Source organism: Camelus ferus, chromosome 28 (assembly GCF_009834535.1).
Source record: "Camelus ferus isolate YT-003-E chromosome 28, BCGSAC_Cfer_1.0, whole genome shotgun sequence".
Classification (NCBI taxonomy): Eukaryota; Metazoa; Chordata; class Mammalia; order Artiodactyla; family Camelidae; genus Camelus; species Camelus ferus.
Window position 1 is genome coordinate 2,127,192 of NC_045723.1, and position 12,637 is coordinate 2,139,828.

The window sequence follows — 12,637 nt, forward strand, 5'->3', positions numbered from 1 at the left end:
TGTATGATTCCACTTATGTGAGGTACCTAGAGTAGGCAAATTCACAGGTAATTATTTAATGGGTACAGAGTTTCTGTTTGTAATGATGAAAAATTTCTGGAAATGGATATGGGATGGTTGCACAACATTGTGGATGTATATAATGCCACTGAATTGTACACTTAAAAATGGCAAGAATGGTAAATTTTATGATGTTGTATTTTACCACAATAAAAATGTTTTAAAACATACAATAACTGAAATTAAAAACTCAGTGTTCTCAAACAAAAAAATGAAGAGGAGAGAAGAATGAATTAGTGAACATGAGAATAGAAATACAGAGATTACCTAATCTGAACAATAGAAAACGGATTGAAAAAAATGTGAACAGAGGCTCAGGTACAGGTGGGACTATAACAAAAGATCTACATTTGCATCATTGGAGTCCGAAAAAGAGAGATAAGAGAGTGTGGGGATGAAAAAGTATTTTGAAGCAATAATGGCTAAATGTCCCCTAAATTTAGCAAAAGACATATATACAGATTAAAGAAAGGGAGTGAAAACCTCCCTGGAATCTTCCAAGGAAATCTACACCAAGACACTTTGTGTTCAAAGTGAAAACTAAAGACAAAAACCAATCCTGAAAGAAACTAGAGAAACAATTCATTACTAATAGGGGAGCACCAGTTCAAATGACAGCTGATCTGAAAACATGGAGATCAGAAGGAAGTGGCACAACACTTTTCAAGTACTGGAAGAAAAGAACTGTCAGCCCACTACGTGTTCTGTATTTAGAAAAGTATCCTTCAGAAATGAAGGGAAAATTAAGACATTCTCAGGTGAAGAAAACTAAGAGAATTTGTTGCCAGCAGAAAGACCCTAAAAGAATAGCTAAAGGAATGTCTCTAACTAGGAAGAAAGTGATAAAACAAGGAAAAGAAGAGCAAAAATATGGATAAATGCAATAGAATTTCTACTTTTCTAAATTATGTTAAATGTAATTCTCAATGCATGTAGAGGAAATAGTTAAGACAATTATTTAATTAATACAGGATGGGGAGGGATATAAAGGGAGGTAGGTTTCTACACTTCACTTGAACTGGTAAAATACAGGTTGTGATAACTTATGAATATATAATGAAACACCTAGAGCAACCACGAAAAATCTGTACAAAGAGATACACTCAAAAACACTGGATAAATCAAAATGGAATTCTAAAAAAATGTTCAAGTCAGCCAGAGGAAAGCAGGTAAAACAAAACAAAGAAAAATCAAAAAATGGAAAACAACAAAAAAGTCACTCTTGAATTTTAACATAAAAGTAGTTACGTTAAATACATAGTCTAAATACATCAATTAAAAGAAATTGGCAGAATGGATTAAAAAAGCATGACTTTCTAATTACCTCTCTTCCCAACCTCCCCCTCCAAAAAGAGAGAAACCAGAAAGGTGATTTTAAAAAAAGCATGACCTAGCTTTATGCTGTCTATAAGAAATTCTTAGAAAATCTCATAAAATCTAAAGTCTACAGTGTAAATACTAAAACTAATAAATGAGTTTAACAAGGTCATAATACAAGACAAACATAATTAATTGTATTTTTGTATGTTATCAGTTAACATGTGGAAGTAAAAATTAAAAATGCAATACCACTTACAATCACTCAAACAGAAAACGGAATCCTTAGATGTAAATCCAACAAAATAAGTATGAACTTAAATTCTGAAAACTATGAAATGCTAATAAGAGAAATCAAGGAAGTGCTAAACAGATGTTCATGGATTGGAAGCCTCAACATAGTAAAGATGTCAGTTCTTTCCAAATTGATACACAGATTTAATGCAATTCCCATCAATATCCAAGCAAAAATAATTTTTGAAAGAGAACAAAGTCATTGTCCTTGGTTTAAAGATTTAATATATAGCTACAGTAATTAAAACTGTATGATGCTATCACTAGAGGAATAGACACAGATCAGTGACACAGAATACAGAATCCAGAAATAGCCTTACACAAGTAAAACCAAATGATTTTGACAGGTGCAAGTGCAATCTGATGAGGAAAGATAGTCTTTTCAATAAATGGTGCCAGAGCAGCTGGATATCTGTTAGGGAAAAAACTAAGCCTAGACAAACCTCACACCTTGTACAAAAATTAACTCAAAATGGACCATCGATTTAAATGTAAAGCATAAAACTATGAAACTTAAAAACCAATTTTTTTCAATGGAGGTACTGGGGATTGAATTTAGGACCTTGTCCAAGTTAAGCATGTGCTCTACCGCTGAGCTAAACCCATCCCCCAAAACTATGAAGCTATTAAAAAGTAACATAGGAGAAAATCTTTAGGACCTTGTGATTGGTGAAGAGTTCTTAGACATGACACCAAAAGCATGATTCGTAAAAGAAAAGAATTGATAATTTGGATTTCATCAACATTTAACCCTTTTGCTCTTCGAAAGACCCTTTTATTTGATAAGATGGAAAGACAAGCTATAACCCCTATTTCTGTCAGAGGAATCGTATCTAGGACACACAAAGAACTCTCAGAATTCAGTAGTAAAAAACAAATAGTCCAATTAGAAAGTGGACAAAAGACATGAAGAGATATTTCGCCGAAGGATATATTTTTGACAAATAAGCCCACAAAAAGATGTTCATCCTTTCTAAACATCAAGAAATTGTGAAGTAAAACCATGATGAAATAACAATGTATACCATTAAGAACAGGTAAAATAAAGAATGACGATACCAAATGCTAGCAAAGATGAGGAGAAACTGGATCACTCATATGTTCCTGGTGGGAATAAGGAATGGTACAGCCACTCTGGAAAACAGTTTAATCCTTAAAAAACTAAACATACATTTATCATACAACCCAGCAATTGCACTTTTGGAAATTATTCCAGAGAAATGAAAACCATATCCACTCAAAAACCTGTATACAGTTGTTCATAGCAGCTTTATTTGTTATAGCCCCGACTGGAAACATCCAAAACTTCCCTTAATCGGTGCATGATTAAAGTAACTTGTGGTAGTCCATATTATGGAATATTAATCTGCAATAAAAAGGAATGAACTTGATCCACATAACAACAGGGCACTCTGCTGAGTGAAAAGCCAGTGTCAACAGATAACATACTATTTTCTGTATCATATAACTATTTATGTAACATGCTCGAAATGACAAAATTACAGAGATTAGTAGTGGTTGCTAAGAGTTCAGGGGGTACGGAGAGGCTGTGACTATAAAGGAGTAATGGGAGAGTCTTTGTGGTGATGGAATAGTTCTGTGTCCTGTTGAGGTAGTTACAGCAGTTTACACATGCGGTGAAATGGTTTAGAACAACAGGCACACTTTGTACCAATGTCAAATCTCTGGGTTTGATATTGTACTATAATTATTTAAGATGTAACTGTTGGGGGAAACTGGGTTAAAGACACATGAGACCTCTGCACTAGGTTTACAACTTTCTGTTATTTCAAAATAAAGACTTTTTAAAAATAAAAGCTACGTTTTGAGTACCTGTTACCTGCCAGAAATTTACTTGAACTCTGATACTCTAACCACAACCCTGCAAATTGTAGATACTCTCTCCATTTAACAGATGAGACTCAAGGGGCTTCCATTTATTTTTTCTGAAGTCAGATGCACCTCTTAGGATCAAGAAAATATGATAAATTGCCTGAGGTTAAGTGATTGGTGAGGAACTACAGCAGGACTTAAACCTGCCTACCTCAGTCTAAAAGCCCACACGCTTTCTAAACTCTCCCTTTAAAGTACTTGTGTCTTGGAGTAAAAGTAGGGCTTGATGTCGAGGTGAAGGGAGTATTCATTTATTTATTTGCAATGTATTTTATTCGTTTAATAATAATTTGAGCAGTATATCCTAGATATATAATAAATGATTCAGAAATTAGAGACATTAGCCCTTTAAAGTTGCTTAGAGTTTAGTAGAAGGGACAGGGAAGTCAACAAATGATTATAATACATCTTATAAAATGCTAAGATAAAATGATATGAGAAGCTTTATGGGAGCACAGAGAGGAGATGCATTTAACCTCTCCTGGTGCAGTGGAAGGTTAGCAAATGTTTTCAGCATCTCTTGTTGCTCTGAGAAGTAGCACTGTAGAAGCCATGAACAAAGACGAACTGACATAAATAGATGAATTTTGCTTATCTCACATTCTATAGTTAAAAAAATACTAGTAATGAAAATAGGTAATAAAAGTAGAGAAAGTGAAGAAACTTAGTGAAAGCATGGATGAGAATAGCAAACAAAAATCATTATACATGGTTTCTGTACTAGTCGCTACAGAGGTGTGTTGCAGATCGCTTTAAAATTCCTAGACACAAAGGCAGCAAATTAAATAATTTATGGTCCAAAGAATAAAAACCAACCAGGTATACAAAAGAAGTACATGTTTTCCTGAAACTGAGACCTGAGCAAGAATTCTCAGCATAGATCAGAGGATTCTTATAAAGTATATATGTATAACATTTTCAGTGGCTTCCCTAATACAGGTTTTAAATGAATTTAGTGAGATTGTTTCTTACAGGTCTGGAGCTTAGGTATATATTAGGGGTGGTGGAAAGGGCTGGACAGGGCAGTAGGGCTGGAATCACAAATGGTATTTTTTCATCTTATTGTCAATGTGATGAAGCACCATAAGGTTACAGGAATTACCTCAAATTTGCATTTCAACAGATTTTTGGCTGTAGATGGGAGAAGGCCAAAAAAGAAGAGAGTAGGAGAAATTGCTGAAATTCAGCCTAGTTGTGATAAAAGACTCAGCTAAAGAAATAAGTGCATTTACAGTTTCCCTTTTGCTTTTTTAAAAATACTTCAAATTTTTCTTGTTTCCTGGATTTGACAGTTTAAACTCTTTACCTGTAAATCTCACAAATTAGTGTGACTTACAGAGTACTAAGGTGAGAGTTGGATTAAAATAATGGCTTTTATCGTGCTTCTTGGTGTGTACTTGAGTGTAATAAATGTCGTTGTAGTATACTTAGTTATATATAATTCATGACCTTTAGGATATTTCCTTATATTGTGACAAATAATAGATAGTTTATATTTTTAAAGAAAACTTTGTTGATTTTGGTGGCTTGGAAAGAGCTGTCTCTATAGTTATTTGAAAAGGGCGAAGTAAGAATGATGTCAGGACTAAGAATAAAGTTATAGAAGGGATTTAGCAATTTTAAATGCTTCTTAAAGACCAAGACTGTTTTTATTTTTACATCTTGCACAGGGTACCAACACAGTGCCTTGAATATAGTAAGTGCTCAAAAAATCTTTGTTAAATACACAAAGAGAGACAAGTCCTATGGAAAAGGACCTTTGTGCTACCACTTTATCTCATAGATACTTCTGTTACGGCACTTAACATACTGTGTGTTTTCTCAAGTAAACAGTACATTCTCTGAGGGCAGATCCTAACCTATCTTTGTATCTTTTGAATTTAACATAGTTCCTGACATATTATCGTTGTTCATTGGGTCTAATATTTTTTTTTTCCTTTAAAGGCATTTGGATACCTTCGTGATAGAAAAGGCCCTTTTCTTCATCCGTTGATGGTTTGATAGTGGGCTGGGAAAGAAAACTGTGGTCCTCCACGTTAGTCAGCAAATACTTGATTGATTTGGTATTTAGCTTAGTCAAGTAAGTTACTGATGCATTCAAAAGGGCTTTTCTAAAGAGTTAACATATTTTGATAACAATAATTAGAAATTCAGTTCTAAGGATGCCTAATTGATACTAATGATTAAAATTAAATTTCAAGACTGGTTTCTGTTTTTTGAGGGGGCGGTAAAATTTATTCTAGGAAGAGCAATTCATTGAAAGATAAAACTGTTTTAAAATTAACATATATGTATTGTTCATTGTTTCTAAGAACAATTTAGAACTTTAGCTTTTTAAACTTACACAGCTATCAAAGGAATAAAGCCAACCACAAAATAAGAATCAACAGAATGCAGTAATCCAATCATAAAGGACAGTCAAATATGCTTACACATATTCAAGGAGTCAATCATCTTAGTTATAAATAAGTAGTTCATTTGTGTCCTTTTTTTTTTTAGATTCCACATATAAGCAATATCAAATGGCATTTTTCTTTCCCTTTCTGGCTTAGTTCACTTAGAATGACGATTTCCAGGTCCATCCATGTTGCTGCAAATGGCATTATTTTATTCTTTTTTATGGCTGAGTAGTATTCCATTGTATAAATATACCACATCTTCTTTATCCAGCAAGACTGGTTTCATTTTGCAGATGTAAATATCTGGCTATTTTTCTAATCGTTTTGTTAAAAAATCAGCAGTAATTAAGTTCATTTTTTAATTATTAAACTGTAAATTGTCTTGAAAAATATAGCTATAAACCTTCACATTTTCACTTAACATGTTTTTTTTCAGATAGGTAATACAGTCACATGGTACAAAATTCAGAAAGTAAAAAAAGATACATAGTTAAGTCTCCTTGTCAGGGAAGCAAACCTCCCTTCCTGATTCCAGTCACCTAGTTGTTCTCCTCAGAGGGAAGCTCAGGAAGTATTTTAATGTGATTATTTTCTTTCTAATTATAACAGATTGAAGATCTCAAACAGACAAATCATGGCTTGGAAGAATATGCTAGGAAACTCTTGGATAGTAAGGAGGTGGTAAGCAGTCAAGTAGATGATTTAACCAGCCACAATGAGCATCTTTGTCAAGAATTGATTAAAATTGACCAACTAGCAGAGCAACTAGAAAAAGAGAAAAATTTTGTGGTGGATACCGCCGACAAGGAACTTGAAGAAGCAAAGGTATTAGATTTACCACTATTGTTCCAGTTTATAAGGGATAATTTGGGAAAATAAAATAAATGAGTATTTTAGACAATACAATGGATAATTTAAAGGAACTGCTACCTTTTAAAGTAGGTAAACATAAAGAAGTAGATTATCTTTTCTTTCATAAAATATTCACTGCTTGCATGTTTCCATTTTTAAGTGGCTTCCTTTTTCGATGCTCTTTCCAATTAAATTAGTTTAAATATTTTACACCTAAGTAACAATATTTCTGGTGGTTTTTCAGATTGAACACATTTGCCAGCAAAATAATATAATTGTATTGGAAGATACAATAAAACGGCTTAGATCTGTAAGTATATTTTTTATAAATATATGTTAGGGAATCATTTTTACTCTGTTAGTAAGACTACAAACAGTTGTATATGTTTTGGCCCTCATGTATATTGTGAGCAATAAAAAATGTTTGTTTTCTACAATCATCCTGGTGCACAGGGGTCCTCCCATTTGTAAGAGCGATGCTGTTCTTGCTCCATTTCATCATCACTCCTTTCTTTCCTAGAGGTGGAGAGAGCTTTTGGTTGATTTTATTATTGCCCTTAGCTGTTACTTGATTAAAATGATGACTGTGAGTAATTTAATTCTCAAAATATAAGATGTATTTGTCTACACATTAACTTTCATTCCTCTTAGTAATAAATATTTTTAAGTCAAATTCTGTTACTTAGTTCTGAGTTATATTTCTCTTTGTCTAACGATTTGAAATGAAAACTGCTCTGTTTAGACATTTTAATTTTGTCCTTTAAAATATTTGAAACACCCTCTCTGAATATGTATCTATACTTTTTTCCCAATCAAGTATTGGTAAAATAAATATTGTAAAAGAAATATTTCTAAATATATTAAAATGAATGGGAATGCACTTGAAAGTATATACAGGTATAAAATATCCAGCATTCATTTATTTTATTCATTCATTGAACAATTATTGAACAAAACTTGGAGGCTATGAACAGATACAAGTTTCTCTAAGCAAATTAATTCCACTTCTAGAACTAATGACTAGATCTGTTACAAGAGACATTTCTGGCCTCTCTGAAATTTGTTAAGTATTTTTCTTCAAAATTATTGGGTAAATTTAGGGATGTTTTCAGTGAAATAAAAATTCAGTGTACATTCAAAAATGCTGGAAAAGAAAGGTATCTAACTCCTTTTTTGAAAGTATTAATGAATTATTTTTAAAATACCAAATTTGTTATTTTTAAGGATCCTGTTTGTTTTTTACTTTCATTTAGAAAATGGTGCTATAGTTTAGCTTGAAATAATGGCCTAATTTTTTCCTCCTTGGCAAGATAATTTTAGAGACTGAAAAAGCACAAAATAAATCTCCTTCCAGACTTGATTCCTTTGTCAAAACTTTAGAAGCAGACAGAGATCACTACAAGAGTGAAGCTCAAAAATTGAGAAAGATGATCAGAAGTAGATCTAAAAGCCCGAGACGCCCATCTCCATCTACCCGGGTAGGTTTTGGAAACTTATAAATATTTTGGAGTTTGTTGCACAAACAGTGACATTTATTCTTTGATTTACCTAGTCTGGAAGTAATTAATTTTAACTTGGCATGAATTGGTGTATCAAGGAGGCTGGGAGACGGAGCTCTCTTTGATGTCAGGGTGAACCATTGAAGTTGATTCTTCATCCCCAGCATTAGTAGTGGTTGGGAGGTGACCAGACAAATATGCAGCAGTTTGGGATGAAGCTGTTGTCAAGAGAGATGATTTTTAAACTTTTTTTCATCATTTTGTTATGTCACCGTATTTGCTTAAGTAGAGATTGTGTCCTGCCATCAGTAGCACCGTTCTACTAGTAACACATATCAAAGAAGAATTTCATATTTCTTATATAATAATTGTAGGGTACAAACTGTGATGTTGAGCTTTTGAAGACCACAAGAGACCGTGAAGAACTCAAATGTATGCTGGAAAAATATGAGCGTCATTTGGCAGAAATTCAGGGTAATGTCAAGGTTCTTACGTCTGAGAGAGATAAGACCTTTCTTCTGTATGAGCAGGTAAACTTATATATAAGCAAACAAAATATGTAAATAATAACATTCAGTTCTAGAAATAGGTAATTCTTTCCTATAAGAAAGTTTAAATCTGCCAGTCAAACTAATCTAACTAACATTTGGGAATTACCTTTGTTCTTAAGATTTTCTCAATGAAATGGAATGTATTTCCAATATAATAAGTGTGTGTACACACACACACACACACACACACACACATTATCCGCATACCCAAACAATCAAGTTATACTTGCATAGAAATAGTCTGATTTTTGGAATAAGAAATGGAGAAAGTGCTAAATGTTAGGGTAGGGGTGAGTTCAAGGGAAAAAGATTTGGATTTGGGGGTTAAAAAATACAAACACATCACTTTGATGCACTGTCAATCACTTTAGGAACTGCTATATAATTTGTTTCAGAGAGTAAAATTAATTTGTAGTTTATTTTTAGCTTAAGGTTATGTAACCCTTATACCAAATAGCTTCTTTACTCAACAAATATTAAACCCCATATATCACCAATATAATTTCTTTTAAAAATATCAAATTTTATTAAGAATTACAACTACTAAGTGCAGTGTTCTAGGCTTGATACTCTAAAAGATAAAAATTATAATAAGACAGACACTGTTTTCTATATCTGCAGTTTAGTTGGGGAGATTATTAAGTCTTGTGTTTATCTTTGTTACTTACTGTAAGTGGTGTAGAAGATATTGTAAGAAATAAAAGAGATGAATGTTTTTAGTTATGGTAACCAAGAAGATCTTTGCTAGATGATGTGGAGTTTGAGTCCTGAAGGATTACCTTTCTGTTATCTCGAAAAGAGTAAGAAGGAACATTACAGACTAGAGGAATGGTATGAAGCAAAGGATAAAGACAGGAGAATCAGTACTTAAATGGACCGGTTATTACTAGAATAAAAGGTATGAGTGAGTGGAGTAAGGGGGAGCTAAGGCTTGAGAGCTGGATTGGACTGGAAACTTGTTCTGTGAAGGCCAAGATAATAAGCAGCTCGGGCTCTGCAGGCCATGTGATCACTGTCACAGCTGTTCAGCTCTGCTGTCATGGTGTGAAAGCAGCCATACATAGTATACAAACGAATGGGTCTGGCTGTGTTACAGTATCATTTACGGACACTGAAATTTGAATTTCTCAGCATTTTTACCTGCTTTGAAATATTTATCTATTTTTGATTTTTTTTTCAACCATTTAAAAATGTAAAAAAACATTTTCAGCTTACAGAGCTATAAAAACAGGAGGGAGGCTGAATTTGGCCTGTGAACTATACATAGTTTGCCAACTTTGAGCTATATGGTGGCGGCTATTCAGTGGGCCCTCTAGGGGTTTATGCTTCACTTTATTATAAGAAATGGATAGTCTGTTTTTTTAAAGTGGAAGAAATATGACCAAAGCCACATTTTTACAATTTTAACCTGGTAACAGTTCTACATTATGTCTTACATAATCTTTCTATGTTGTCATCTTATATAACAATTTCTCCTTTAAGAGAATTGGAGGGGGAAGAAACCATGGACTCTTCAGAAGGCTGTTAGGGTAGTCCATGCGTGAGGCATTAAGGAACTAATCTAGGGTACCGTCAGTGAAAATAAAGATAGGACAGATGCAAAAGACATTGACAAAGAATACTTGACAAGATTTGATTTTAGCATAAAGAAGGACAAATGGAAATAACTGGAGTTTCGTTTTGAATGACTGAAGAACTGTGCGAATAGAAACACAGGAAAGTTATTGGTGATTTGAGGGAAAGATGTGTTTGGTTCCAGAGAGATAGGGGAAGATGATGGTCCTACATTCAAGTGGTAATTGCCATCAGGCAGTAAGAAGTGTGGGACTGGAGTGGTAAGAGAGGCAAGTGCTGAATATGTAGATTTAGAAGTCACCTGCTTAGAGGTGAGTTTTGATCCTCAAAGTGGATGAGGTTTCTGAATGAGAAGATTATAAATAGCAGAACAGAGAAATCAAACTGTATTCTTGAGAAGTTTTATTCAGTTGATAGAGGAACCGTTGAAAGAGATAAAGAGGACAGGAAATCAATGTTACCTGCCCCAAGAAGGAAGGAGTCCCAAGGAGGGTGTTGAAAACAATGTCAAGTATTGCCGAAATATCAAGAACAGGAACTGAGAAGAGGCCATTAGATTTGGTGAGGTCATTAGTTGAAATTCTGTAGAGTGGTGGGTCTGGGAGCCAGGTTAGACTGTGGTGAAAGAGTGGGTAATAAGGAACAGGCACTGGGTACAGACTATGGCACTTAAAAAAAAGGTGTATCACAGGAAGAAGAGACGTGCATTGATAAATGGGACAGCAGGATTAAGTGACAGTTTTTCAGAATATGGGAGCCCTGTGCATACTCAACAAGTAGAGAAAGAGCCAGTGAAGAGGGTATTCAAAATGATATTCAAGTGAGAGCAAATAGTTATAATTGAGTCAGGGATATCTTAGAAATCACTTCAGGAAACGAGGTCCAGGATTCTGGTCAAGACTTAGCTGTGGAATTTGGGAAGTGATATGCCTTCTTCTGAGACTCAGAGACTAGTCGAATAGATAGTGATCAACATCAAGAGGAAGGAACGCAATGGACGTAAGTAGCGAAGTAGGATATGAAGTCATCTGCAGATAGAATAGATGCGGAACCCGAGGATGTTGCTGAACACGTGTGTGAAGAGTATGTTGGGTTGTCAGTTAGGATTGATGAGCCTTTCTCTCAGGGTAAAAGTAGCCAGCACATGGGAATAGCATATACATTTTTGTAGAGAAACAGTACGATAATATTTATTAAACTAGTATTCTGCCTGAATTGTGCTGAATTCAAATTTATATTTCAAAATGGATGGAGTACACCATATATATTTCTTCGTGAAACATTCTCTCTTGTATTGACTGCCTCCAAGTTAGTTTTTAAAAAAAATTTGGCAAAGATATTGTAAACCAAACTTCTATTTGTAGACATTCATTTGCATTTGGGAGCATCATTTGCATTTATTTGCATAAACTCATTAAAGAATTATATCATTATCTTGCTGCATCCAGATTCATATATTCACATGGCCTGCAAAGCCCAAGCTATTTATTATCTTGGCCTTTACAGAAAAAGTTTTCAGACTCCTCCTCTAGTCCAATCCAGCTCTCAAGCCTTAGCTCCCCCTTACTTCCCTCACTCATACCTTTTATACTAGTCATAACTAATCCATTTAAGTCCTGGTTTTCCTGTCTTTATCCTTTGCTTCATACCATTCCTCTAATCTGGAATGTTCCTTCTTACTCCTTTCAAGACAATAGAAACCCCATTCATCCTTCAGAACTCAATAGGGAATATATATATTCTATATAAACAGAATTAAGGGAATTCAATTTTCTGTTACCAAATTTAATTGATTATGAATTCATCTGTAGTATGTTGTTATAATGCTTTTTAAAAAAACAGTAGACAGGAGAAAAACCAGCATTTTAACTGGCTGGTTGTAAGATAGCTATATTTATTTAAGTCCTAATGCTTGTTAAACAGAAGTCTGTCTGTGCATTTTAATATTAGGCACAGGAAGAAATTGCCCGACTTCGACGAGAAATGATGAAAAGCTGTAAGTCTCCCAAATCAACAACAGCACATGCCATCCTCCGGCGGGTAGAGACTGAAAGAGATGTGGCCTTCACCGATTTACGAAGAATGACCACAGAACGAGATAGTCTGAGGGAAAGGCTAAAGGTTTGAAAGAATTTTATCTATATGAGCATTTGTGAAACACAATGCAATGACTTGAAGGCACTTTGTTTTGTTTTTG

General features: G+C 34.1%; 1 protein-coding gene across 4 annotated transcripts in view; it reads left to right on the plus strand.

The window, feature by feature from the left end:
• TSGA10 (testis specific 10) overlaps positions 1–12,637 on the plus strand; it is a 59,032-nt gene that overhangs the window by 10,431 nt on the left and 35,964 nt on the right. For 2 of the 4 annotated variants that reach the window (XM_032469545.1, XM_032469544.1), the window contains exons 3-7: positions 6,573–6,788; positions 7,060–7,125; positions 8,126–8,293; positions 8,689–8,844; positions 12,391–12,561. In XM_032469545.1, coding sequence (XP_032325436.1) covers positions 8,243–8,293; positions 8,689–8,844; positions 12,391–12,561 — 378 coding nt within the window. In that variant the 5' untranslated portion in view covers positions 6,573–6,788; positions 7,060–7,125; positions 8,126–8,242. Of the gene's footprint in view, positions 1–6,572; positions 6,789–7,059; positions 7,126–8,125; positions 8,294–8,688; positions 8,845–12,390; positions 12,562–12,637 lie in introns of those variants that run through there. The other 2 variants (XM_032469546.1, XM_032469547.1) reach the window with 2 other exon arrangements.